The following is a 26,250-nucleotide window of genomic DNA, read 5'->3' as shown; positions in this document are numbered from 1 at the left end:
AGGATTCAATGATTAAATAGAAAAAGCTTGTAGTCCTAAAATCAATTTGGCTTAACTATAAAAATGTAAATCAAAATATTATATAGTCAACTATAGGCACAGCATTATAGTGAGCATAAACCAAGAGTAGGGAATTGTTTTGCATATTCTTCCCTTTGTCTTTGTATTTCATTGTTTCCTTCTCAAATCCAAGAGTAGGGAATTGTTTTACATATTCTTCCACATCCTGGCAGAGCTTCTTAATCTCAAATTGAATATTAACATCTGTCTTAAATTGTCTCAAATTGAAGACGTTAAATCAGATGGGCTTTCTTGGTAGTAGGTAACGTCATTTGAGATCTTATACATGAAGAAACAAATAAAGCAAGAGCCAGTATAATTCTACTCAAACAAAAAGGTACATTATTCCAAAATTAGTTTGTAACTCAGAAAATCTAGACTTGATGATTTTTAAGTGAACGCCTTTGTGATACTAAAATTGCATGCTCATTGCTACACTACACAGTTAACCATTTGGAATAATGTGATCATATAGCCTCATCTTTGACAGTTGAAAAGAAATCCTATGCAATAAGAACAAAACCCTAGATCTTAACCTCATCTCAAGTACTGCAACCATTGTGAATCAGTGAGAAAGAGATGAGGATTTTAAAACGAATCAGAGAGAAAGAGAGGAGGATTTTAAAACTTAGATTCTGTAATGCGATTTGGGGAAAGAAAAAACCTTGATTTAGTCGCTTTCAATCTTGGCGAAGGTGACGATGTTGAGCATTGGAGGCTTACCAATGGCGGCTTTGAAGTGGTCGCGGGCATCCTTGTCGCCGTGAGTGTGGCTTGGGCGTCTTCGCCGCCACGCAAGGTGCGCGACCTCGTGCCCTAATGAGGAGGCGTTACGATACAGAATTAGATTAGGAGCGGGATTTATAAAGATAAGAAATTGATTAGAGTTAATAGATGGGAAAAATAAAATATTTGTTTTTTAATATTTATTTTTAAAATAAATTTATATGAAATATTATTTTAAATATAGTTTTATATTTCATCTTAAATTCTTTTTAGATATTATATTTTAAAAAACATTTGTATATCTGTAACAAATCTATCACTCATATAAATTTAAAATTGATTTTTAATGTTTATTTTTAAAATAAATTATATGTAATATTATCTGTGGCTATATGTTACCTTTACCTACAGTTTGTATATGCGTAGCTAAAGCTTACCGTGGGTATATGACAATTTTCTTGTAGTGAATCATAGTTAAATATCATAGAAAGTCAAAAAAACAAAACGAGTTTAAAGGGAGAGAGGGAATGAAAAAAAAAATAAAAATATACAACAGTTTTAAAACCGTTGTTGTAGCTTCCAAAACCGTTGTTGTCGTCCCACATAGACAACGGTTTTCAAACCGTTGTCGTAGTCTTCAAAAACCGTTGTTATAGTCCCAAAATAGCGGACATAGACAACGATTTTAAAACCGTTGTTGTTTCCTCTACAAATCGTTGTCGTAGTCTCCAATCAACGGTTTTAAATTGTTATTATAGCTTTCAAAACCGTTGTTGAAAGTGCAAATAGACATCGGTTTTAAATTGTTGTTATAGCTTCCAAAACCGTTGTTGAAACCGTAAATAGACAACGGTTTTCAAACTGTTGTCGTAGTCTTCAAAAACCGTTGTTGTAGGCGGACATAGACAACAGTTTTGAAACCGTTGTTGTATCCTCCAAAAATCGTTGTCGTAGTCTTCCATCAACCTCTCAAAGACATCGGTTTTTCTTAAAATCGTTGTAAAAAAGTAAAAGACATCGGTTTTGTCATAAAACCGATGTCTTTTGAGTGTTGTTAAAGACCGATTTTCTTGTAGTGACTCTTATATTATTCCTTTGCATGAATAAATAAACTTAAAATTGATATATATTATGTATGTTATAATGTCTTCAAAAGGGGATTAAAACAAACTTTAAAATACTGAAACCGTGTTAAAATAATTAATTTATTAAAGGGTAAATAATTAATTTATTTCCTGTTCGCACATGGACTCATCTGGGGGAATTAAAATGGGAAAGGGTGTCACTACAATAAAAAAGAGATTTCCCTGCGGTTTAAAAATCGTTTAGCGGTGATTTGGAACCGTCGCAAATTCATTTCCCGACGGTTTACCAAATTGTCGCGGATAACGGTGTCGTTAAACCATTTAGCGGCGGTTCTAGAGAACTGCTAGAATAACCGCCGCTAAAGTAGATTTTCCGACGGTTGTTTTTGCGGCGGTTTGAAATATTTCTCGACGGTTTGTTTAGTGGCGGTTAGAAATGATTTCTCGGCGGTTTTTTTTTGCGGCGGTTCGAAATAATTTCCCGGCGGTTCGAAATACTTTCCCGGCGGTTTTACCAAACCGCCGCGAAATGGTTTCTCGGCGGTTTGCTAAAATTACCGCGAAATAATTTCCCAACAGTTTTAGCTTTGAGTGTGCAATTACATATTTTTCAACATACGATGGTTTTTACAAATAAATAAAAAAATTAAACAAAAAATTGTAATAAATAGAAAATTTTACTTGCATTAATTTCTTGCAAAACTAGTAAACAAATATAAGTCATTACACACGGATATCAAATTTGTCAGATGTCAAATCACAGACAGTGAATTTAGATTAAAAAATTGAAAGTTTGCTTGATTACAAAAAAAAAAACTGAGAAATCTCTCTAGTTTTCTCAAATGTCAAATCCTAAAAATAGATCCCTCGCTTTACAATGCAATAACTTGGAATATGGTATGGAAAATTAGATGAACATCTGAAAAACTAGAATTCATGTCCCAACTCATGTCCAACATGGTCACCTCTTCAATAGAGAATAAACGGGGCGCCGAACGTTGAGGTAGAGCTCCTAATTGTATCCTGCAAGAAACATAGAAGTTAGTTAATATGATTGCAGAACACATTAAAATGAAAACATAAGCATCTATCTCAACAGTTAAAAATAGGAAGACAGAAGGTGTTCATTGTAAATTTCAACTTAGCATACAGAGAATAGCATGTGCAGCATTAGATGGATAATGAGAAAAGATAATAAAAATAGCCATAGAGAATCCAAGTTAGGTCTCTAAGTTTCCTACAGGCTACATAACATTTAAGAAGTACATCCATACATTTACACATTTATCTCTATCTTCGGTCACAAGCTCCACTTCAAATTGAGTGAAGAGAAGCATAAAAATGGCATGTCAGAACTACAAGCAAACATGCCAAATGAAAGACTTCCATAAGATGAAAAACAGTCTCTTTCCTAAATGCATTACAAAATCATCTTTCCTAAATGCATTACAAAATCATAGTAGATCATTCACCTATATGCATTATGAAGTCATAGTAGATCATCTAGCTATATGCATTACGAAATCATAGTAGATCACTAAATGCATTTGTTTCCTTTGTGGCTACTACTCTTTAAGATATTAATACCATCTTAATTTAAGGAAACCATACATATAGTAAAAACATTCAGTACGCGCCTAAGATTATACATGGTTAACTTTTATACATTTTTTGCTATGCACTACAACATTCATTATTGTTCTGCATAAAATCCTTGAGTGAAAAGTGCTTACTCTAAAAAAGAAGGCCTCAATTTACAAAAAAAAAAAAATGAATGAATGAAGTCCTTACTCTAAGAGTTGAGTCCTCAATTTACCAGAAAAGTGACTTGAATATATCTTCCAGAGGTGTTGCTGTCCGAGGCAATAAATCCCTGAGCAATTGTTTATAAACATATGCAAATCAAAGCTAAAGCTTGGAAAACGATTGCTAAAGACAGAATAGCATAACCGCCACACTTTGCAAAGTATTGAGCAAAATCAATATTGAGGGTAAACATAAAGCTTCTTCTGTCGCCCCCTTGATTCAATGGGGAAATGCTTGAGCATGATAAATAGTCTGTGAAAGAAATCAAGGTTCAGAAGAATGTTGTCTGCATTATTGTTTGTTTCAGCGGAATGCTAAAGCTATTACCTTCCTCCATAGACTAAGAAACCAAGTGCAGCTAGAAAGGATGATACTGGATAAGAGAAAAGCACCCCAAATTAAGTTAAGCAGAGGAATCAAAAATCTACTTGTCAATCTTACCTGCTAGAAAGATATTCCCGACTGATTCCACAATTCGATTGCCGTTTATCCACAGGTAGATCCATATGCAAACCTATCGAAAAACACAAAAACAAGTGGTATCATTAGCTTGCTAAAGATTATATCAACATATATACTCCAGTTTGCCAATTGAAAACTGAAGGAATGGATACCTGAATGATGTATATCGCACAATTAGCAATGGTGTATATGATTCTAAGCTTATCTGAAGGAAGACCCTTTGCCTACCATGTCGTTATCGCGACCGCGATCGCATCAACATGAATAGAACATCAAATAATAATATGTTTCTAGAACCATACAAACATAACTTATACTGACATGATGATATATTTCATCGCAGTAAAGCACAAGCAGGGTGTAAGTAGAAAAGAATAATAACCCTGGAAGATCCAACAATACTAGAGCAAAAACCTGGCTAATTGAATCAAAAAGATTTCACCATCCAGTTGCAGAAAGTGATCAAGAACAAGTCTCTTACCCTTTGCCAGAGTAAGAAAATATGTTTGTGGAACCCAAATACAAGAGCACGAACTGCAACATTAGAAGACAATGCAGAAGAAAGGAAATCAGCCATCAAGGATTTAGGGTCAGTTTACTTGGTAGCATGGATGGAGAAAGGAAAAGAATCCCTAGGGAAAATAAATCCCTAGGGGAGGAGAAAGGAAATCTATTGATCCTCTATCCCCTCTCATGTTTGTTTATTTTAACGAAGGATGGTAAATTCTAAAATACCCCTTCTGCTTCCCCTTCTCCTCCTCCGCTTCCGCCGTATCCTCCTCCTCTACCGCCTCCATCGCGGCTAACTTCTTTCCCCCTTCTTCATCCTCCGTGATGGCGGCGGAGGGAGTCGCAACGAGGTCGTACTCGCCGTCCGCATCCTCGGAGCAGAGGAGTTCGGTGGAGGAGGCAATGCTGAGGTGGCGCCCAGGCCGAAGGCCCCGCTGGACCTCCATGGCCTTGCGCTGGATCGGGAAGAACCCCGGCGGCAGGTTCTCTCTGCCCATCTCCGGCTTCGACCCGCCGCAGCCCATCGAACGAAGCGAATCGAGGCCGATTCGGTAGCGATGGTCTCCGGTCTCCCTGATCGCGCCGTCGATCTCTTCCACGCCCTCTGTTCCTTCGAGTTTTCCACCACGCACTTCGTGAACGCTGTTGTCGGTGGTTCATGGCGCCTCTCCCTCCACGTTTTCTTCCTCCGCCTTATCTGGTGGACGCCATGGACGTTGGGAAAAATCTCTCTTTTTTTTGGCCGTTGCGGAAGCTGCTATCTTCTCTGCCTTGATGGCGTCGCTAGTAAGGCCTTGATGGCGTCGCTAGTAAGAGCTCTGCTCGCGCAGTCCGCCGCGGCGTTCGATTTGGAGCAGGACGAAGAGAGAGCAGTGAAGAGGAGAGAAGAGAGAGCAGTGAGAGGGGAGGATATTTGTGTCTTTTGGTTTTTCATCCTTCGCTTTCCGTCCGATTTGGAGGAGATTGATTTTGGCCAAAAATTCATCCGCGGAGGAGCAAGAGTGTGGAGAAAATCAAAGTAAACTGGGCCTTATGTGGAGAAAATCAATGCCAAAGTCACCTCCTTCACCATGAAATTCATGAAATGGAAAACCTTCTACGTCGTCCAGCCGTATTCAGGGACTCGGAGTTGGTTCCTCACTACCTGAATCTGTAGACAGCAAACAGCAGGAAAGCTGCAATTTTAATATATTTTGAAGTTTGCCACCCTTCGTATGCTTTTTCTTATTTCCTGCTTTCAATTTTGTTTTTTTTGTAAATTGTCTATATATTTAAAAGGACTCATTTACCTCCCTTGTTTTTCTTCTGTCATATGATTTAATTTTTTTTTGTATTTTTTATTATTTTAAAAAGAAAATTTACAATTATAGTTGTAAATATTAAATAAGAAAAAAGAAATTTCTATAAAATAAAAAATCTTTGTCAAATTATATTTGATTGGTAAACATATTTTCAATTTATTATCACAAATATTCTAGATAGGATGAGGAACTAAATAAATGATAGTCGGGCAAAATTTCCAATTTTCTCCATGGTCAAATAGCGATACATTATGACTGTTATAAATGAAATTAATATTTATACATTGGCGAGCAGGTATAAAATTAGGACGTTTACCTGTAAACAATACAGGTCGTAGGTGAGTGTCTGCGTCTGCGGACGGTGGACTCATGCCCCGGTCTTCCTACCCATCGTCTGCCTTCTCCGAGTGCTCTCTTCTCCGAGCGGAGAAACAAAATCTCAGATCAAGCAAGCAACGGAGATCCAACCGGCGGCCTTCAAATCTCGTCCCCATCTCGCCGCCTGCTCTAACCTAACTGCATTTGTCCTCCCTGATTGATCGATCGATCGGTGGGGGCGGCGTGAGGTTGGTTCTCTTCAGCTGGTGGATGGAGAGGGCTGTTCCGGAGCGGTTGGCGGGTCACCGGGTTGTTCGCGTGCAAACTCCGCTGGTAAGTTCTTTTATCTTCTTTTCCTTTCCGACCCTTTCCGCTTATGATTTTTAGTTTAGTTTGAGGATCAAGTCGCCTGGAAACGTTATTTTTTATTTGAGATTTGAGTCGAATTTGCGGGCGAGGGTTCGGAAACGCCGTCATTTTTGGATGGTTTTGGCTGTATTGAAAGATTTCATTTTTAATCTATTGATCGCGTGTGCTCTGATAAATCGAACATGTCATTGTAAAAGTTGAGTCAAATTCGTGGGTGAGGATTCGGAGATGCCGTCACTTCTGATGAGCTAAATCGTTCGTGTTATTGTTAATCTCCCACACACAGAAAGGACGCGTTAATCTTGAATTTCAACGCTCCGAAGTTTTATTTCCCTTTTCCGTTTCTGGAATACAATGTTGTGATTTCTGACTTGTAGGTCTTTTAAGTGCAGATAAAAGAATGTTCTCAATGTTTTCTCCCCGGCCATTTTTTAGAAAGAAGTTGACCTGGTATGCCTTAATAAGCTTGATGTACTTGATACTCGTACATTCCAAACCTTATTGAAGTACGTTTACGGCCTTGACCGCGAACTATCGAAGTTTGTCCCCGCGCCATGGTCTGCAATAAACCCAAAAGGGTGAAACAATGTCATAGCATAGTCATACAAATTTGTGACTTTTATTTTGTTCAGAGATACTCGATTTCGTTGGGAGACGACTCTATAAACCCTTAAGAAACACAATGTACAAATCATAAACTCCTAAACACAGATCGCCAACCATAGCTCTGATTCCAATAAATATTGTCACGACCCGGAGACTTCCCTCCATATATGGAAGTTAGCTGTTCAACATGACTCTACTAGACATGACATGATAGACGACTGACCTCATGCAACAAAAGAAATGAAATAATCAATGTCAACAAACAAAATGGATAAATAGTCACTATGCAAATGAAATCAACTTAATGAATTTTGTAGAACTCGTCTCCTGAACTATCGTTGAGTATCTCTGAAACTCTAAAATACTCTTCAACTTTATTGCTCAAACCTTGCAAATCGTCTCAACACTGCGAATCTGGAGGTCAAGAAAAAGAAGAGAAAGTGAGCACAAAGTACAAAGTGGATATACGAAAGACGTGCATGAAATTATTATTAAAGATAACAACAACATCATTTATTTTTTATGATTTCCACGTCATTTGTCTTTTCTTCCCTTTTTAAAGTAATATCATCAGTTCTCCTTAATTTCTCATTTGCTAACCATATACTCGTCTAGAAGGTGTCATAAGGTGAACAACCTGCATTCCACCTAATGCAAACCCAATAGGTTTACATGAATAGAATATTAGAGTGAGCGACCTGCAGCCCACTTTAAAACGATGTATCGAATAGCCGAGTGGATGAACTACAATCCACTCGTACTGAAATTTCATCGTAAGTATGCATCTATACATACATAGATAGGGTGAACTGTCTGCGCGAAGAAGAGGGATCCAGCAACCTTCCATGGCTAATGCTCATGAGATTGAGCGTGTATGCATTTCTATCGTTGTGATTTGTGTGAGACTGATATATTCCTGTAGCAGTGGCCTTGTTATTCCGAACTAGGCTGGCAGAGGAATGAGTTGGTAACACTCTTCTTTAGGAAGCTGGTCGGATGCGCCAATTATTGGGCGTACAAATTATTAGTCCTGCGAGAAAATTTGAATCATTAAAACGTTGAAGGAAATTGTTACATAAATTAAGCGCTTAACCTTTTGTAAATTCAAGAGAATAGAAATAGTTCTATTTCTAGTGAAAGGGCGTATTCGAGATTAGATGCAATAAAATGGAGGTAAAATGGAATTTGAATCCGTTACGAAGCGTTGGATGACGTACGGTTTTGCCATTTTGGTGCGGAGGGAGACGGAGGTCGAGTTCCGTTTGGATACCGGTTTGGATGGCCTTGTCTCCTCTGTGTCTACACTGTCCACATCATCCACGCTCGCTTGTTATTCCTCTCGATATTTGAGAGGTGATTAGAAATCACCGGATACAAAATTTTACCTGATAATTTTAATTAATTTATTATAAATATATATAATAATTAAAATTAAATAAAAAATGATATTAAGTTAGGTGGGATAAATAGGTAAGATAGTGATAATAGATTGGATATAGTTAAATAAATAATATTATTAAATTAATTTTATTTAATATTAAATTAAAAATTAAAAATTATAAATAATTTTATTTAAATATAAATTAATAAAATAATAATGAGATTTATAAATATTTAATTATGATATTTTAAAGTGAGATAGTGATAATAGGTAGGATCCATAAACATTTAATTTATGATATATTTAATTATAAAAATTAAGATATTTAAAGAAAAATATTTGATTGATGAGGTAACCTGGAGATCATAAATATTTGGATGAAATATTCAACATGCCCTAAATAGCCAGTCCGCTATCCTCCTATATATACAGTTCTTGAACCGCCTCATCGGTACAACCTCTTCTAGGCGAAGGTGAGCACTTCTGCTTCCAGTTCAATCGCGCTTTGGTGATGTAATCTTTCTTTCTATTTTTTTTTTTCGTCTTTTTCAGATCTACTTCTTTTGCTTCCCAGGTTAATAACTTGTTTTGACCATTGATCGTTTATTGTATTTTGTTGAATCTGCCGAGTTTGCTTTCAAAGATTGATCGATCAGATCGTCTCTGGTTAATTTTTATGAAGCATTTCCTATTCTAGATATTTTTCCTCTGTTTTTTCGTTTCCTGCGTATTGTGATGCATTTCCTATTCTAGATATTTTTACTCTGTTTTTTCGTTTCCTGCGTATTGGACCTTACAGACCTTATGATCGCCGTTTGTCGGAACTTTTGATCTTGGCGCTGGCCTTGATGTTTTTTGGGGTTCGTCTGCTTTGTGGAGACAGTGTTAAACAGAGATTGATGCAGCACGAGCTTGCTTCCTCAACCAATGGCGACTGTCTCGGCTCTTCAAGATTGATCGTTTAGTTTCTGCCGAGTTTAGTTTTCAAAGATTGATCGTTTAGTTTCTGCCGAGTTTAGTTTTCAAAGATTGATCGTTTAGTTTCTGCCGAGTTTGCTTTCAAAGATTGATCGATCAGATCGTCACTGTTAATGTAGTTCTTGAACCGCCTCATCGGTACAACCTTTTCTCGGCGTAGGTGAGCAACCTTCTTCCAGCTTATGCTCCGTCTTCAATCGCGCTTTGGTGATGTAATCTTTCTCTCTATTTTGTTTTTTCGTCTTTATCTTTTTTTTTTTTTTGCTTCTCATCTTAGTAATTTGTTTTGACCATCGATGTGTTTTGTTGAATCTGCCGAGTTTGCTTTCAAAGATTTATTGATCAGATAATTTCTGTTTAATGTTTAATTTGTATTCTAGATATTTTTCCTCTGTTTTTTCGTTTCCTGCGTATTGCACCTTACAGACCTTATGATGCTTGTTTCGAGGCTGCAGAAATGGCTTCCTCTGAAGATGCTCGTTTCGAGATGATGAATCAATGTCAGGATCTCCTATGCAAACTGAAAATTCAACAGGCTAAACTTAAGTCAATGCTTAACTGTTCCAAAGATGAATTAGTCCTCTTTCACAAAAAGTTAAAATTCGCCACCTTAGCGGCTCTACACGATCTGCTCCACGACCATAAAGAATTAGCCCTACTTCAAAAGGAGTTGAATTCATATTTGAATATCGAACGCCTGTACTTTGAAGATAACTTCAGGCTTATTGGAGATGAAATTGAAGCTCTTACAATCCAAATTAAGAAAGTTGACGTAATATTTGATAGGGTAACGATGGTAATGGTGGCTATAAGTTGCGTTGCAGCAGCAACGCTATGGATGTTTTCCCTGCGTAAGTGAACTGCCTGTCCTCACTGTGTGAGTCGTTCTTTGATTTTGTTCTATCTTCTGCAACTCAATAATGTAATGTATTTTTTTCCGGTAGAATAAAAAATTTGATACATTAGCTGCAAGAACATCTGGATTTTAATACTAAATAAATAAAAGAACATTTACATTGCATTGCAACTCGATAGTAAAAAGTACTTCTTATTTTAGTTGATCAAAAGACACATTCGTTTTATGACATACAATTTTTTTTTTCTATTCGAATTACATCTTTATTGGAAGACGAGGCGGCGGTGGAGGAAGGGTGGCGAGCGACGGCAGTGGCGGTGCGGGAGGGGCGGCGTGCGTACGTGCTGGTGACACCCGAGGAAAGAGAAGAGGAGACATGCAGCTCATTGTCCTCGACTGGAGGTATCAGACGAGGCAGCTGGTCACCAACCTGAACAAGAAGATATACAGCATGACAAAAAGCAAATCAGACATTGTGGCCACATGATATTCTAGCCTACGTACAATTAATTGTCCATGTTGTTTTTTAACATAGGGCTAACTAAAGGAAATCTTTTCATATCCTGTTTTCATAAAAATTTAAAATTTCAGTTTGTTATCATCGTTTATTTTATTTGGATCAACATGGTGGTCGTGTAGGAGTCAAGGGGGCATAGTTTGTTAGTTGAGAATTGAGATAATAGAGTTAGTTATGAGGATTTATCTTCGAAAAAAATTCTTGGGTATTTTTAAAAAATGGGTATAGTGTGGGGATTAATGAAAATTTTTCATTTGTAATAACAGACAGTTTTAAGTGTTGAAAGTAGGGGAGACACAGATAGTATTTGATTTGATCTTGTTCAGAATTCAGATGCTTTTTAGCATTAAGTGGTTAAAAGCAACATGCACGTTTATGTGATACTACTCTTCAGGTTCTGGAGTTGAATCTATACTCTATTGTAGTTAGAATTAAAAAAAAAAGAAATTTTCTAAAGTATAAAAAATGTTGTTGTATAAAATGCTATTGTAGAGTAGATGCTGGTTTGAAAACAGTTGTAGGAGCTAGAAAATTTGTTCCTGGTGCTAAGCTCTGTCTGCAACCTGAAATTGTGCCCAATGGAACAAAATTGAGGAACACACACAGGGAGAGGAATAGAAACCAGGCGCCTCTGTTGCCTGGTCTCCCAGATGATCTTGCTATTGCTTGTTTGATTCGGGTTCCTCGAGTTGAACATCAAAACCTTCGATTAGTTTGCAAAAGATGGAACAAACTTTTGTGTGGAAATTACTTCTACTCTCTTAGAAAAAAGTTAGGGATGGCAGAGGAGTGGGTCTATGTCATCAAGAGAGACCGTGATGGAAAGATATCCTGGCATGCATTTGATCCTACTTATCAAATGTGGAGGTCACTTCCACCTGTTCCTGCAGATTATTCTGAAGCTCTTGGTTTTGGTTGTGCTGTTCTTAGTGGCTGCTACCTCTACCTATTTGGAGGTAAAGACCCATCAAAGGGATCAATGAGGCGCATAGTCTTCTACAATGCACGGACAAACAAATGGCACAGAGCTCCAGACATGCTTCGAAAGCGCCATTTCTTTGGTTCTTGTGCCATCAATAACTGCCTATATGTTGCTGGTGGGGAATGCGAAGGAAACCAAAGAACTCTTCGATCAGCTGAGGTTTATGATCCTAACAGAAACAGATGGGCATCTATCACTGAAATGAACACTGGAATTATCCCCTTTATCGGTGTTCTTTATGAGGGTAAATGGTTTCTGAAAGGACTGGATTCCCACCAGCAGGTCGTGAGTGAAGTTTATGCAGCTACTGCCAACGCATGGTCCACTGTTAGTGGTGCGATAGTCACAGATTGGAGAAATCCCAGTATTTCATTGAATGGAAGAATTTATGCATCAGATTGCAGGGATGGGTGCAAGCTTAGAGCCTATGAACCAGCAACAGACTCATGGGATAAATTCATGGACAGCAAAAATCATCTAGGAAATTCTCAGGCCTTTGAGGCTGCCTCATTTGTTTCTCTTAATGGGAAGCTGGGTATTATTAGGAACAACATGAGCATAAGTCTTGTTGATGTGACAGAACCAGTAAATATCATAGAGACAAACAGTGCTCGTGTGTGGGAAGCCCTTGCTGGCAAAGGCCAACTTAAAAATTTTGTGGCAAGTTTGTGGTCCTCTATTGCAGGTCGCAATGGACTGAAGGGTCATATTGTTCATTGTCAGGTGCTTCAAGCTTGAGATCTCGCTGAACAAATGAAAGGTGATATAAACTCATTGATTTTGGTTGTATTACTATCAGCTGCTTACTAATTAATTGACATCTTGAAATGGAGAAATCTGCAACAAAGCTCTTCGTTCTCCTACCTGTGTTTGTCTGTTTTGATATTTCGCCCCGGAGATTGGAAATTATGTCGTTTCCATCGAATTCTGGGAGAAGGGACATGCTTTGTTGCACACAATGAGGTGAATGCACATTAAGCTTAAGTTACTGCGATGGCCTATTCTTGGAGCTATGTGCTGCATTGAGAGAGGGAAACTAGTTGAGCTGCTGGAGCCTCGCAAATATACATCCATGGAACTATCAAAGGCATCGATGACATGCAGTTTAGAGTTTACTGCGGACATATTTCTTCCCATGGACTTATCTCGGGTGCCGATATGAGTGCTTAATGGTAATTATAAGCATGACAGTAAAGTCCCTGCCATGCAGGTGGAGCTCACTTTCTAACGCCATGTTCTTGCCATTTTCAAATTGTATTATCTTCTTAAAAGTGAGCAGCATTCTCTTGCAAGAGTATCTGGCTAACCTCAACATGGTAGCTTCTTGGTGTGGTCGTTTTTGCATTGACTCTCTGATTCTTTGTATGTTTTTCTGACCTTTTACAATTTGTTTTTGCACTTCCAAATCTTATTTTAATGGCAAAATCAATTTATTTATGGTTTCTATGATTCCTTTTTTCTATTTTTCCTTTCCTTCAAGATAAAAGTATGACTTTCCAAGGGTCTCGTTCGAACTAGAAAAGAGGCTAAGGGAGAAGTTCTTTTTTGCAAAAAGGTGGATCGGCCACTTTAGCGGCCCCACGATCATCTGTGAGGAAGTAAATCGAGAAAGTACAGTTGGTTATGACGCAGGAGGGTATTGCCTGACTTCGCCATGATTCAAACTCTTGTCCTCTTCTGCAAGTCTGCTGCGTCGTAACCAACTCACTTATGCCCGGGGAGGCTAAAGGAGAAGTTCAATTTCACTCATATCTGCAGCAGATGTCATCTCGAAAGGATTGAAGTGACACCATTAGAGTTGTGCTTTGTTGAACCTCTTCCCTATTCTTTTACGAGTCGAGGGGAAATAAAATGAAAGATTGAAGGAAAATAAATTCCGACATCTTAATATATAGGTGCCGGATTTTATTAGTTATTAAGGCATAAATTATTTTCTAAATTAATTTTTGCCTTAAAAATAAATTTTCATATATTTAAGATGATAAAAAACACAATCATGTCATGTATATTAATTTTCTCTCAATATTTTTTGTCTCTCGACTAAAATAGTATAAAGTGTGATTGTTAAGGTAAAAAATGATTTGCAATGAATTTATATCTTAAATTAACATCATTCATCATTCATCATTCATATAGGTAAGACAACTATATTTATGCATATTAACCTTTATTAGTAGAAGATAACTATTTTAGCTCAAATTCTGATTCGTAAATTAATCTCCGCTTTAACCCACAAATTAACACTATTTAGATATTTGAGACCATTAATAATACATATTTAAAAATTAATTAAATTAGCTCAAAATTACCTGTAAAAATTATTTAAAACCCACTTACGCTCTGTTTGGATGGGGTGAGGTAAGGTTCATTAACGGAAGGGGATGGAAAGGGAAGAGAAATATTTATGTTTTCCTTGTTTGGGAGGAAGAGAAGGTTCATTAATGTAAACATGTGGTACCTTGTTTGGGAGGAATGGAAAGGGAATGAAGATTAAATATATAAAATTATAAAAATATCCTTATTTGTTAAAATAAATCTATAATAATTTGAAATTAACTATTCCAAAAAATTAATTTGGGATAACAAATTAATACTCCCAAACAAATAAGGTAACTTAATATTTCAAGAAATTACCTCAAATTTGGAATACCCCAAATTTGGAATAACGTAATTTAAAAATAATTATTCGCTCCCAAACAAACAAGGTAACGTAATATTCCAAGAAAATATTACGTAATATTTTCAAGAAAAATATCCTTGTTTGGGGTAACGTAATTTGTTAACGCTCTTGAGGGTAAAATTGGAATAAATGACTTTTAAAATTTTCTTCCCCTTCCTTACACCCCGATTTGAGGTGTAAGGAATTATGCCCATTTTATGAGCATGCAAGGGGAAAGCTTAGGGGACGTTTGGTTTGATCATTTTTCGTTTTCATTTTCTTATTTTCTAGAAGTTACTGTTTGTTCTGTGTTTTCCAATCTCATTTTCTAGAAAATGAGAAGTCATTTTCTAAGAAAACAGAAATTCTATAGAGAATGAAAACTGCAACTGAAAAATAGAAAATGAAAAAAAGCGGCTATAGTGTCGCACACCTCCTTATCGTATGATTATTTTAATAAAATAATTTATTAAATTAATAAATATAATTTTAATAATTTTTTTAACAAAATAATTCATTAAAAATAATAATTTTAATAAATTAATTTATTAAATTAATAAATATAATTTTTTAATTTTATCTTCTAAAATGTAAAATAAATTTATATATATTTTAATAAAATAATTTTTAAAAATAAATATTTCAATAAAATAATTCATTAAATTAATAAAAATAATTCCTTAATTTTATTTTTTTAAATTTAAAATAAATTTGTATTTATTTTAATAAAATAATTTATTAAAATAATTAGTTAAATTAATAAATATAATTTGATAATTTTATTTTAATAAAATTAGTCATTAAAAATAATTATTTTAATAAAATAATTCATTAAATTAATAAATATAATTTGTTAATTTTTTTAAAATTTAAAATAAATTTATATATATTAATAAAATAATTATTTTATTCATTAAATTAATAAATATACTTCTTAAATTTTATTTTTTTAAAATTTAAAATAAATTTATATTTATTTTAATAAAATAATTTATTGAAATAATATATATATTTTGATAATTTTATTTTAATAAAATAATTCATTAAAAACAATTATTTTAATAAAATATTTTATTAAATTAATAAATATAATTTATTAAATTTATTTTTTAAAATTTAAAAAAAAATTATATATATATTAATAAAATAATTCATTAAAATAATTATTTTAATAAAATAATTCATTAAATTAATAAATATAATTCATTAATTTTATTTTCTAAAATTTAAAATAAATTATTTTTTAAATTTATAAATATTTAAATTAAAATTTATTAATTTAATTTTAATTAGATTTCACAGTACATTTGAAGTTATGTATTGTTGTATTAGAATGTCAGGTTTGATCTCTTTCTAATATGATTGATCCTTTTCTTTTATGATTTTTCTTTTTCATGATAAGATGGTATTTTTATTAAAAAATTTTATTTTATTTATAATTTTTATATTAATAAACCAAACATATTTTTTAATTTTATTTTCTAGAAAATAAAAAATAGTATATCATACCAAACGTATTTTTTATTTTCTAAAAACTAGATCAGAAAATTAAAGAAATAGAAATAGAAAATAAAAAATAGAAAATAAAAAAAATTTCCAAACCAAACGCCCCCTTACCCTTCTCTCCCCCCCCTTCCCCTCCTTAATTCACTCTATCTCAAACAAGGGTCAAGATTCTTTTTCCCCCTCCTTATCCTTCTCTCCCTTTCCCTCACCTCCTCTCAAATAGAGCGTTAGTTACTAAATGAAAGATTACTTACAAATCAGTTGCAAATTAACTTAATCTTAAAGTCACAAATAATAGAAAGTACGATAATTTTAGGAAGAAAAATAAAAAGGGATTTTTTAAATTAAAAAAAAAACAATATGGAATAGATAATGTGTGCTTCACTCCTCCCACATTATTTTGACATTCAGTTTGATTTGAAAATTAAATGGCAAAAACAAAAAACAAAAATTTTCCTTCACTCCCCGCACATTTTCTCAAAGAGAGAAAAGGTAACGACATTAATTAGTTACTAGTGTCCAGTGACGCATCAGTCTGACTCCTGTTCATGAGGATCGACCCACAGGAGCTCTCTACGGACTCTCGAGCTTTTATCTTCTTGGCGTGGCTGCCTTCTTCCCTACGAAGGGAAGAGGCCCCAAGGCGAAAAACGTCCACCCTCAATTAATTTCACCAAACACCACAAAGACTCGCTGGCCAAAGCATGCTCAAGGTATTTACTCCTACCACCACGTTCCAAAGAGAGATTTGGACCTTTCGCCCAACGCCACCACTGCGACCCTCCTCTCTACTGCCATTGCCTGCCTTAAAAGCTCATCCCGGCCCCCTCTTTATTCATTTCCTTCACTCCCCCACCAACCACCTCCTTCCTCCATCCAGACCACCCTGTTTCCTTGTTTCAATTCCATATATAACGGAATTGCCTAGACGAGAGACTGGAGGAGGAGTATACGGCGCAGAATCCGAGATCCGATTTAGAAGGCTGCATTCCATTTTAACTACCGCTTCCAGGCTTTTGGTTGTTGCCTTTCCCTTCGATTCTGAGTTTCTGACCCTGGAAAGAAGTAAAAGGAAACAGAGAAGAGAGCAGCAGGGGAAGAAGCAGAGGAGTAATGGCACGCCTCTCTCCGCTCTCTGAGGAGCCCATCAGCGAGGAGGAGGATTCCCGGAGCGCAGCGCGAAGAATCCAGCATTCCTTCCACAACTGGCTGAAGACCCACCTTCCCTTGCTCTCCAACAAGAAGAGCGACCTCAAGATCCTCCTCAGCGTCCTCGGATGCCCTCTCTCCCCGCTCTCTGTCTCCCCCAAGAACCACCTCCCCCGCCATGTAGATTGATCGCGTCTGTTTGAAGATTTAGTTTGTCGCATTTAGTTACGTGCGTTTAACTGCACGTTTTCGACGATTTCAGGTGGTGGCGTCGTCGGCGCAATACATAATCCAGCAGTTCCGGGCGACGACTGGGTGCGCGAAGCGGGGGAGGACGGCGAAGAGCATGTACGCGTCCGGGCGTGTGTGGATGGAGATGGTCCACGAGCACGGCCTCGGCACTCACGGCGCCGCCTCCAAAGGCCACTACCACAAGGGCTGCTTCGTGGTCTGGCAGATGGTCCCCGACATGTGGCTCGTCGAGCTCGCCGTCTCCGGCCACCAGATCTCCGCCGGAAGCGATGGCAAGGTCGCCTGGCGCCGCACACCTTGGCTCGGCGCCCACGCCGCCCGCGGTGGCGTTCGACCCCTCCGACGTGCACTGCAGGCAAGTTGGCGCAATTAAACAACAATATTATAAAGTTAATCACTTTCCTGTGTTGAATTCTCATATTGCCGTGCATAATTAATTATCATTTCATCTTCCGCTGCTGAATTAGCCTCCGCATGCTTTTCTATGTCTCTGTCTCTCTCTCTCTCTCTCTCTCGACTTTGATTCTGACTGCCTTCCGGGAGAATGTCTGGCCCAGGCTTTCATTGAATTATGGAATGGCTTTTGATTAAAAAGTTGTCGGAATAGCACGTGAACCATCCTTTAATTATGTCACGCGTAGCATTTGACGATCAGTATCCACATTGGAGACTTCTTTTTGAGTTTTTGCTCACTTTAACAATTAAATTGAAGTGGTACAGGGGTTAGACCCTGAAACGATCGCGGCCGTGTTCTCGCCGGCGCAGCACGTCGGCGAGAAGCACATCGGCGACGAAGAGTGCTTCGTGCTGGAGCTGATGGTGGACAATTCGATCCTGTCGAGCTGGAGCGACAGCACGGCGGACATCATCAAGCATCGGATGGTGGGGTTGTTCAGCCAGCGCAGCGGCCTGCTGGTGAGGCTGGAGGACTCGCAGCTAACGAGGATCCAGTCGCCGGGCGCCGAGGCCATCTACTGGGAGACCACCATCTCGTCGAGTATCGACGACTACCGCCGCGTCGACGACCTCGTCGTCGCCCACTCCGGCCGGTCCACAGTCAACCTCCTCCGCTTCGGGGTCGGGCTCAAGGACCAGCGCGTGCTGACGCGAATGGAGGAGCGGTGGACCATCGACGACGTCCTCTTCAACGTGCCCGGCCTCTCCGCCGACTGCTTCATCCCGCCGGCGGAGGTCCTGCAGAGAAGCTGCTGCTTCTACGACGTCGAGACTCAAAACTGATCGATTAATCTATCGATCTCTCAGTGGAAAATTAAGAGGTGTACGTAATACTCCATTAATTTCCTTGTACAAATTAAGCAAGTCGGACAATAATTGACCTCAGAATTAAACATTTGTAAATCCACTAGTGAACTCCCCTAGCCAAGCAATTCTGTCGCCTGCTCTTGTTTTTTTATGTTCTTTCCTCACATCAATTGGCACCTGTCTCGTTGGAGAACTAAGATTGAGGGAATCTTCCAATCGACCATGGCTGTAATATCTGTAGTGGAGTATCTCAGTAGGGGATCGAGTCAGATTGCATGTGATGATGCGTCGATCAGTTGAGATATTTTTTCCCTGCGCCACATGGTTTCTTTTTGGTTTCGGTGCTGACCCCTATGCCTGTGTTCGTCCAACATGGGCACAAGGTGAAAGGAAGGTGAGGGATTCGTTGTCCTCTGACAGTGGAAATGGAACCTCTTTGTGTCAGGGAGTGACCACAGTAGTGATGGGGCGATGGATCTAGGTGTCTTATAGCGGAGAATGCCCCAAAGTGAACAGCACATGGCATGGGGGTGGTGGAACTTGTAGCCCCCCAAGCAATGGAGCATCTAATCGTGCATGGAAACGTGAGGCGATGGTTGGCAACTCTGTCAAGGAAATTTATCCACTGCGTGTTTAAGTCGCATGGACCATTCACGTACGCTCTCTTCGACTACTTCAGAAACGGCATTCATTGTTTGAGGATCTGAATCAACAGGGAGAAAAATGGTCAGTAGTACCGTTGCAAGCCCTTTTTCAGTGCATCAACAACTATGTATGTTCAAAACAATATTCCCCGACTTGCACAAATGTAAAACCCAAGGCATTCGCATATTTAGTGTTAAGAGTAGGACACAGTCATTCTCGATCTATTATCTATCATTCCCATGCTCATGCTCCAATATCATCCCTTAAATTTGGATTATAAGTTCACTGTTGTATAGAATGAAACTCCGAGATTAAAAATAAAATAAAATCAAATCAAAACGTCATTCAAAGAGAGTGAAATAAAGTTCCCCCCAGCTCATTAATACTACGAGTACTCCTACAACAACGTTATGGGCTTTTAGCAAGACAAGTCAACTCCGAATTGAATTGTGGGGAAAAGACCATACACAGTTCTCATGGTTCTGTACGTTTTGTGAAATATCATCTTGAATGAATACATTAACACACACCATAGACTTAGGGACCCTATGTTTTGCAGAAGGGACCAATTCACCAGCTTGGCGGAAATCCTTAATTTCATGGATAAATGTTAGCTTCTGAAATTATTGCAACAATTTGTTAAGCCTAATTAAAACCTCATTTTCTTCTTTCCAAATTTTTAATATGGTTAATGAGCTTTTTTTCTATAATAATGTTGCTGGATGGGCCGATGGGCTTGGCAGTGTCCAATTGTTCATTGAGTAAAGCCCCTGCTTATTTTTAGTTGAGCTAAATCGGGAAGAATTTTGTTTATCCTAAAGATTTTATCCATTTTCAATTCAACGGCTCAAAGATTTTATTCAGGCATAAAGTACATCGATAATATCAGTCTCTCAGCCTTTCAATTCAACTTGTGGATCCAACTACTTAACAGCCTTACCAGGGAAAAGAATAAATTTGTCTCACAAAGATCCAACGGCTCAAATAATTAAAAACATCTCGACCATTAAAGTGTGCAACAAGACTTTGTACTATTTCATTTTAAAGGAAAATTTAAACGAATGAGTTTTCAGTTTTATCAAATTATCATTTTTAATCGATTTGTCCCTTTGCCCAATTCCTTGTTCCTATGAAATTTCACTGGACGAAACTTCCAGTAAATTTAAAATGATTTACATGCGCTAATTCTTTTTCAAGGTTTAATAAGTTTTTTTTTTATTATGATACATGGGAAATATTTTCCTTTCTCTTTCTCTCTTTTTTCCCTCCCTTCCCTTTCATTATCTTTTATGGTTAGAATTGACTCCATTGATGCCTTTCAAAGGTTCCTGCTGCTTTGTTTCTTCCTCCTCTTTATGCCTCTCTCTACCCCTCGTGCTTGCTTTTCCATTTCACTTCGAACAAGGGACCGAAATACGAGAAAAGAAGAAAGAGTTCTTATCGTCAAATAATTGGCATGTTTTCCAGTAGAAATATTATAAGATTATTAGTTTGACAAATTATTGAGAGTCCTCACCTTGGGCATGAATTCCAAAGTTCATCTTAGATTAAACGAGAGCATGAAGTTGCACGCCCAGGCCATTTCAGGTACTCAATCATTCAACGAAAACCACGCCATATATTATAAAAAAAAGGGCATGCTAATCTCACTTTCAACCCAAGTTACTTTATAGCAACGCTATTTGCCCTTTATTAACACACATAGCATTAGGTTTGGTTTAGAAATATTAACATGGCTGGTGAAAAATAGTTGGCTTGGAGCAGGTTCCGTGATTGACTGGTTAGGCTGGGATTAGGTGAACCATCTTTTTCATTGGAACGTTACATCCATTAAAGAGGCTTTCTGTTTATTTTTTTCCTTTTATCTATTTGCTGATAGAATTCGCCATATGCTTCTAGCCTTTGAATTATAACTATTAGTTTTTTCTGAGACTTGTACATCAACAAAATACTTATGTTTTATGCTTCTTTATTTGGATGATCTTTCTGTTTTTTTTTCTGTGTTGCTGCATTCATAACTTGCTAAGTTTTCCTTTTGTGCTTCTGGTATTTATCTACATGAGACAGTAGAAGTATAATTGTAGTGATGTTACTGTCCAGTAGCTGAAAGAGAAATTGCTTGATTTTATTTACTTTTCTTTCTTTCTGTCCACAAGAATCAAAGTCATAGATAGAAGAGTAGAACAAGGATCCTCCTCGCGATCTTCTGGGTGTGGCTGATGCTCTGCAATATTTTCTGAAAATCTTTCTTTGTTCTGCTCCAACTTGTGCCAATCCCAAAACAGCTGAATTATTCCAAGGAATCCTTTCTGTTGCTTAATTCAGGTACCAATTTTTTCTTCGCTTTAGTGTCTACAAAGATCCAAAAGCCCCATCAGTTTGCTGATAAATTATATGATCGTTCATGATAGAGTTGTTTCACCTCAGAAGTAACTCGTTCGGCTTCAATTTGGCTAATGCAATTAGACGATAGATCTGAACTCAGTTTCTTGTGATTTTGTTCTAGCAATTCAATACAATCATCAGCTCAGAAATCATCGAGATGTCTCACAAAAGATGGCTGAGTCAGATATGGGCACTTGTTTTCCTTCTCTCTGATCTTTTAGGTAGGATTTCTCTGCTATTAATTACTACAGTGCAATCATACCTTTTTCTTCCCCAATCTGTGACTGTAAACACTCCTCAAAATTTTTTGTTGCTTTATTCACATCACAAGACGAGAAGTTTACATACTACTTAGTGATTCAGAGACTGCAATAAATGCCCAATACTGCGTGGCGAGGGCTGGGGCTGATGCAACTGCACTTTCCAATGGCTTGAACTGGGCCTGCGGACCTGGCGGTGCGAATTGCACCCCCATACAACCAGGTCAAGCTTGCTATGTCGCCAACAATTTGACAGCCATCGCCTCTTACGCTTACAATGACTACTACCAAAGATCAAGGGCGACTGGTGGCACCTGCAACTTCAGCAACACAGCTAACCTTACCTACAACAATCCCAGTAACTACTCGCACTCTTTCCTAACTTTTGTAACTCAGCGGAATCTTAATCCTTGTCCAATTAATTGGATTTTTCAGGTTTTGGCAGTTGTATCTTCAGCGGCAGGTGAGTTTGTTTTGTATATTCTGCTAGTGTGTTTTTGATAAAATGTATTGAGATTTGTTTTAATGGAATTCTTTTATCTTTGGAACTGGAGAGTAGCAGCGGGACGAACACAAGCACTGGAACTGGAACTGGAACACCCACAAGCCCGACCCCAACCTCGACGCCGACGGCCTTCGGACCACCCAGCACCGACTTCGTTCCCTTCAACGATGCTACTTCGATATCTTCGGCTCGTTCGGTGGCTTATCTGCTCCCACTGATGTGTCATTTCCTGTACCACGCCTTGTGATCGATATTTGGGGTTTGTAGATGAAAATAAAAGGAACTAATAATGAACAGTGTTGAATAATAGTGGTGGAGTTGTTTTCGATCGCTAGTTAATTTGGCGCAATTTTTTCCATTGTCCCTGTCGTGTTCCTATTGTTTTTGGTGTCTGTATCTCAATGCATGATTGATCTATGTGCTTTGTAGCATATTGCATTGGACAATCTCTTTTGACTTGAAAGCAATACAAAGTAACCGTGATGGCAATATGCCAACCGTCTTTGATTGTTAATTCTTCCTAACCTTATAAAAAGTCATATCCGAAGAGATTATGGTTAGCTAGGAGAGTTAGACACCAAAAAAAGATTAATCAGCGACCTAAACAAAATATTTTAATTTCATTTGTCTATTATTTTATCTATTACTTATGGAATTCTTATACATCACATATATGTAAAATACAGCCATCAGGTGGCTCTGCTCGCACCAATGTTCATAGAGTTTGTAAAATACAGCCATCACATATATTATCTTACTATGTTTCAAATCAAATATCATTTTTTTCATTAAAAATAAATAAATATTTTTATATAAGATTTTATATTTTTTATTGTCTAACTAAATTTTTATTTCTTTTAAAAATAAAAAATATTTTCTATTTGTATCAACTCCTAGCAATGGATCAGCAATAGGATAGGAAAGATGAGCAATGGAAAAGAAAAAGAAGAAAATGAAAAAAACTCATAAAAAAATAGAAAATTAATCGAGTAATGAGCTTACAACCTCTTAGCTTGGTTGGTCGCCTTGAGCTTGTGATCTAGCTTTGTCTCTGTCAGTTCGCAGGCAGGCCAGATAATCATCAGAGTGTCGCAAGTTCTCACTCAGGCATGGTTGTCGCGAGTCCACTATAAGCTTAAAGCTTGTGACTAAGCTTGGTCTCTTTGAGACCGTTGCAAACTCGATCGTGGTGATCTCGTGGAGAGTTCTCGACTTGATCTGTCCTCCGCAAGGTTGCAGTAGTCAGGCTTGACCTTCGCAAGGTCGCAGCAAGTGACCTATCTTGGCCATCACAAGGTGACAGTTTCGTCTGCAGCCATGATCAGCTGCCAATTGGGTCTGAGCACATGGAAAAGTTAGGATCATCGAAATTGAAAAGAAAAAGAGAACCTTGTCTCTTTAAGGCCATTGACGATTCTACGTAGCGTAGGGGGCGGCCATCGTAGCTCGGCACCGCTGCGCTGCTTCAAAGTCCCCAACCCCGAAGCAATTGAATCAATGGTTACGCCGTTCATGTCGAACTCCTGCCCCTCCTCGATCTGCGTCATCTCTTTTAAGATATTCAAATTGCAGGTAATTAATTCATCAACGCTGTGTATTACTTCCACGGTTAACTAGCTGCTGCCTTCAGATTCCATTCCAAACTACTATACGACAACGCCACACACCACCCTATGCACCGCATTCATCGCTCTCTTACGAAACCTCACCTCCTCTGTCCGATTAGCTGATCTGGCAAATGCACGGACGAGATCGGCTCCTACTCTGCTCTTTATAACGTGCTGCAGGGAACAAGTTATGTCAACGTTTATGACGCTGCGTCCATATACAGTTGCAGCAATTTCTAATTTATTATATTTTAGAAGTTATTTTAGAACAATCAAGTTCCCATGCTCTGCATGGCCATTGAAAAAATAGTTTTAACGCGATTTAATATAATTAAGCTAAACTGATCAGCCACTACATGAAACTCAGTAATTTAACTCTGAGATTACTATCACTTTGCTATGGATTAAATTAATTTATGAAAGGATGAAGAATCTATTCTTTCATATTCCTTGGTAATAATAGGGAAGTTAATTTGTTTGGAAGGCTACTCGACGATCTTAAAAATATATTTGCTTGTAGTACTCATGAACTGAATACATTAACAAATAGACAGGAGCTTTCACGTTAATTTTAATTAACCCTTAGAAATTTTGCTATAATTTCTTCATGAGTTAATGAGCCAGCCAGCATACATACAAATTAACTCTGCAATTAATCATCAATGAACTCTATAATTGGAGATTATGATGTAATGATCAATCAAAAAAGGCCAGAAGCAAGAACACTTGAGAGTAAGGAGATACCCAGTTAGTAAACAAACAAAAATTGAGTAAATTAAGAAATTATCTTTTATTGCTTAAACTTTGTAAACATGATACATCAGCTCTGTATGCCGAGAATCTCCCTGGATTTTACATATATACTTAAGCCACGTACGGTATACAAATCCACAGGCATATATATCCATGATTAATCAACATATATATATATAAGTTATTAATTAATTAGATAAATCTCTCCTGGAGATTCTACCGATACAAAGCCTTTTCTCCTTTCTTGTCTTCACTACTTGGTCAATTAACCTATACATCGACCTCGAGCGCAAACCGAAAGCAGAAAAAAAATAAAAATTTAAAGCAAAGAGAACTTGAGCTTCGAAGAAGAAATTTTATCCATCCTCGCGCCTGCGCCATATATGTAATTTCTCTTCCCAAAAGGGGGCATTTTGGGAAAGTTGCAATTAAAGCTACCTGTTATGGAGTGGATCCGGGCAGCTCGGCACCCGCCGCTTGCTCTCTTCCAAACCAGCGCCTTCCGCCGCCGCCTCTACTGCCGGAGGAGGACGAGGGAAGTAGGGGAGCGATCTCCTCCCTGGAAACGATCGCCGCTCCCCTCCGTAACCCCGAATTGCGGCCTGATCAGCTTTACCGTTGAAGCACAATATTAACCACACGATCATTAGCAGACCCAGGGACCGCGCCGCCCACCATCCAGCCATCGGCACCGCGTTCAAGCTGCCGGGATTATGCTCATGACCGCTGCCTCCGGAACAAAAACCAGAAATGGATCGCGATGGTTGCTGACTGATCAGAGTACGCACATGCACTCGTCGTCGTCGTCGGAGGAGGATCGGAGGATCCTGATTAGGACGCCCCGCTGCCTTATGAGGACGTGTGTTTGGGTTGTGGCCATGATATGCGCGTTTATTTCATAAATGCCCCTGGTACGACGTCGCCATCGATGGCGGAGCGCTGTCGTCTTAGCTTGGCAGTGCGCTGCATACGTTTGGGGGCGTGTCAAGTAGGAATTAAGACAAAATGGCGTGTGAACCGCAAACATGGCTCCATGGTCCATGCTAATAAAGCCAATTAATTAAACAGCTGGAAGTGTGTTCTTATGACTAGGTGTTGAGTGTGCTATTTTTCCCCGGCTTTCTGGAAAATAAAATTAAAAAAAGAGGTGTTTTATATGTCCTCATAATGTGACAAATTCGAATCCCATCCGCATATTTTTTTTCGCATATCCTGTCCTTTTGGGACAGTTGAACTAATTAAATTCGAAGCATTCATGTTTCCATCGACTGAGTTAAATTTTTGGGAGGCATCAAATTTGCTTTATGAT

At 37.9% G+C, this 26,250-nt stretch overlaps 4 protein-coding genes and 1 long non-coding RNA gene across 6 annotated transcripts; 3 read left to right on the top strand and 2 right to left on the bottom strand.

Moving 5' to 3' along the window:
* Positions 1 to 2,673: 2,673 nt before the first annotated feature.
* LOC141829979 (uncharacterized) lies at positions 2,674 to 4,448 on the bottom strand. The gene is made up of 4 exons (XR_012601912.1): positions 4,119 to 4,448; positions 4,005 to 4,050; positions 3,663 to 3,929; positions 2,674 to 2,894 (listed from the first exon to the last, which is right to left on the bottom strand). It is a non-coding gene; the product is annotated as an uncharacterized LOC141829979 (long non-coding RNA).
* Positions 4,449 to 6,538: 2,090 nt separating this feature from the next.
* LOC141829964 (F-box/kelch-repeat protein At1g55270-like) lies at positions 6,539 to 12,695 on the top strand. Its single transcript, XM_074717428.1, has 2 exons — positions 6,539 to 6,609; positions 11,450 to 12,695. Exons 1-2 carry the CDS (start codon positions 6,539 to 6,541, stop codon positions 12,693 to 12,695), a joined length of 1,317 nt encoding a protein of 438 aa, XP_074573529.1.
* A 4,512-nt stretch (positions 12,696 to 17,207) lies between these two features.
* Positions 17,208 to 18,842, top strand: LOC141813634 (uncharacterized). Its single transcript, XM_074701593.1, has 3 exons — positions 17,208 to 17,451; positions 17,534 to 17,878; positions 18,244 to 18,842. Exons 1-3 carry the CDS (start codon positions 17,236 to 17,238, stop codon positions 18,760 to 18,762), a joined length of 1,080 nt encoding a protein of 359 aa, XP_074557694.1. The 5' UTR covers positions 17,208 to 17,235; the 3' UTR covers positions 18,763 to 18,842.
* A 2,511-nt stretch (positions 18,843 to 21,353) lies between these two features.
* Positions 21,354 to 23,060, top strand: LOC141839320 (glucan endo-1,3-beta-glucosidase 4-like). Of its 2 annotated transcripts, none has more exons than XM_074727057.1 (5): positions 21,354 to 21,756; positions 21,843 to 22,037; positions 22,180 to 22,434; positions 22,512 to 22,539; positions 22,636 to 23,060. In XM_074727057.1, exons 2-5 carry the CDS (start codon positions 21,974 to 21,976, stop codon positions 22,826 to 22,828), a joined length of 540 nt encoding a protein of 179 aa, XP_074583158.1. In that variant the 5' UTR covers positions 21,354 to 21,756; positions 21,843 to 21,973; the 3' UTR covers positions 22,829 to 23,060. The 2 variants fall into 2 exon arrangements, with proteins under 2 accessions (XP_074583158.1, XP_074583149.1); XM_074727048.1 differs by having other exon boundaries at positions 21,355 to 21,756; positions 21,938 to 22,037.
* A 1,978-nt stretch (positions 23,061 to 25,038) lies between these two features.
* LOC141833679 (uncharacterized) lies at positions 25,039 to 25,821 on the bottom strand. The gene is given in 2 exon segments (XM_074721203.1): positions 25,039 to 25,762; positions 25,765 to 25,821. Coding segments are annotated over 2 exon segments (444 nt in total). The 3' UTR covers positions 25,039 to 25,375.
* Between the last annotated feature and the right edge of the window lie 429 nt (positions 25,822 to 26,250).

The sequence above is a fragment of the Curcuma longa genome, chromosome 1 (genome assembly GCF_044706935.1).
Source record: "Curcuma longa cultivar G26 ecotype Majalengka, Jawa Barat chromosome 1, ITB_CL_G26_1.1, whole genome shotgun sequence".
In the NCBI taxonomy this organism is placed as follows: Eukaryota; Viridiplantae; Streptophyta; class Magnoliopsida; order Zingiberales; family Zingiberaceae; genus Curcuma; species Curcuma longa.
This window is presented reverse-complemented; position numbering and strand designations above follow the sequence as displayed.

What these genes read in the sequence shown, in the direction of transcription:
- LOC141829964 (XM_074717428.1), top strand. Translation starts at nt 6,539, where the DNA reads ATGGAGAGGGCTGTTCCGGAGCGGTTGGCGGGTCACCGGGTTGTTCGC. An exon ending in CAAACTCCGCTGGTAAGTTC is followed by an intron (nt 6,610 to 11,449) that starts TTTTATCTTCTT and finishes AAAATGTTGTTG; the next exon opens with TATAAAATGCTATTGTAGAG.
- LOC141813634 (XM_074701593.1), top strand. Translation starts at nt 17,236, where the DNA reads ATGGCACGCCTCTCTCCGCTCTCTGAGGAGCCCATCAGCGAGGAGGAG. An exon ending in AGAACCACCTCCCCCGCCAT is followed by an intron (nt 17,452 to 17,533) that starts GTAGATTGATCG and finishes CGACGATTTCAG; the next exon opens with GTGGTGGCGTCGTCGGCGCA. An exon ending in CCCTCCGACGTGCACTGCAG is followed by an intron (nt 17,879 to 18,243) that starts GCAAGTTGGCGC and finishes GAAGTGGTACAG; the next exon opens with GGGTTAGACCCTGAAACGAT.
- LOC141839320 (XM_074727057.1), top strand. Translation starts at nt 21,974, where the DNA reads ATGTCTCACAAAAGATGGCTGAGTCAGATATGGGCACTTGTTTTCCTT. An exon ending in CCTTCTCTCTGATCTTTTAG is followed by an intron (nt 22,038 to 22,179) that starts GTAGGATTTCTC and finishes TTAGTGATTCAG; the next exon opens with AGACTGCAATAAATGCCCAA. An exon ending in CCTTACCTACAACAATCCCA is followed by an intron (nt 22,435 to 22,511) that starts GTAACTACTCGC and finishes TGGATTTTTCAG; the next exon opens with GTTTTGGCAGTTGTATCTTC.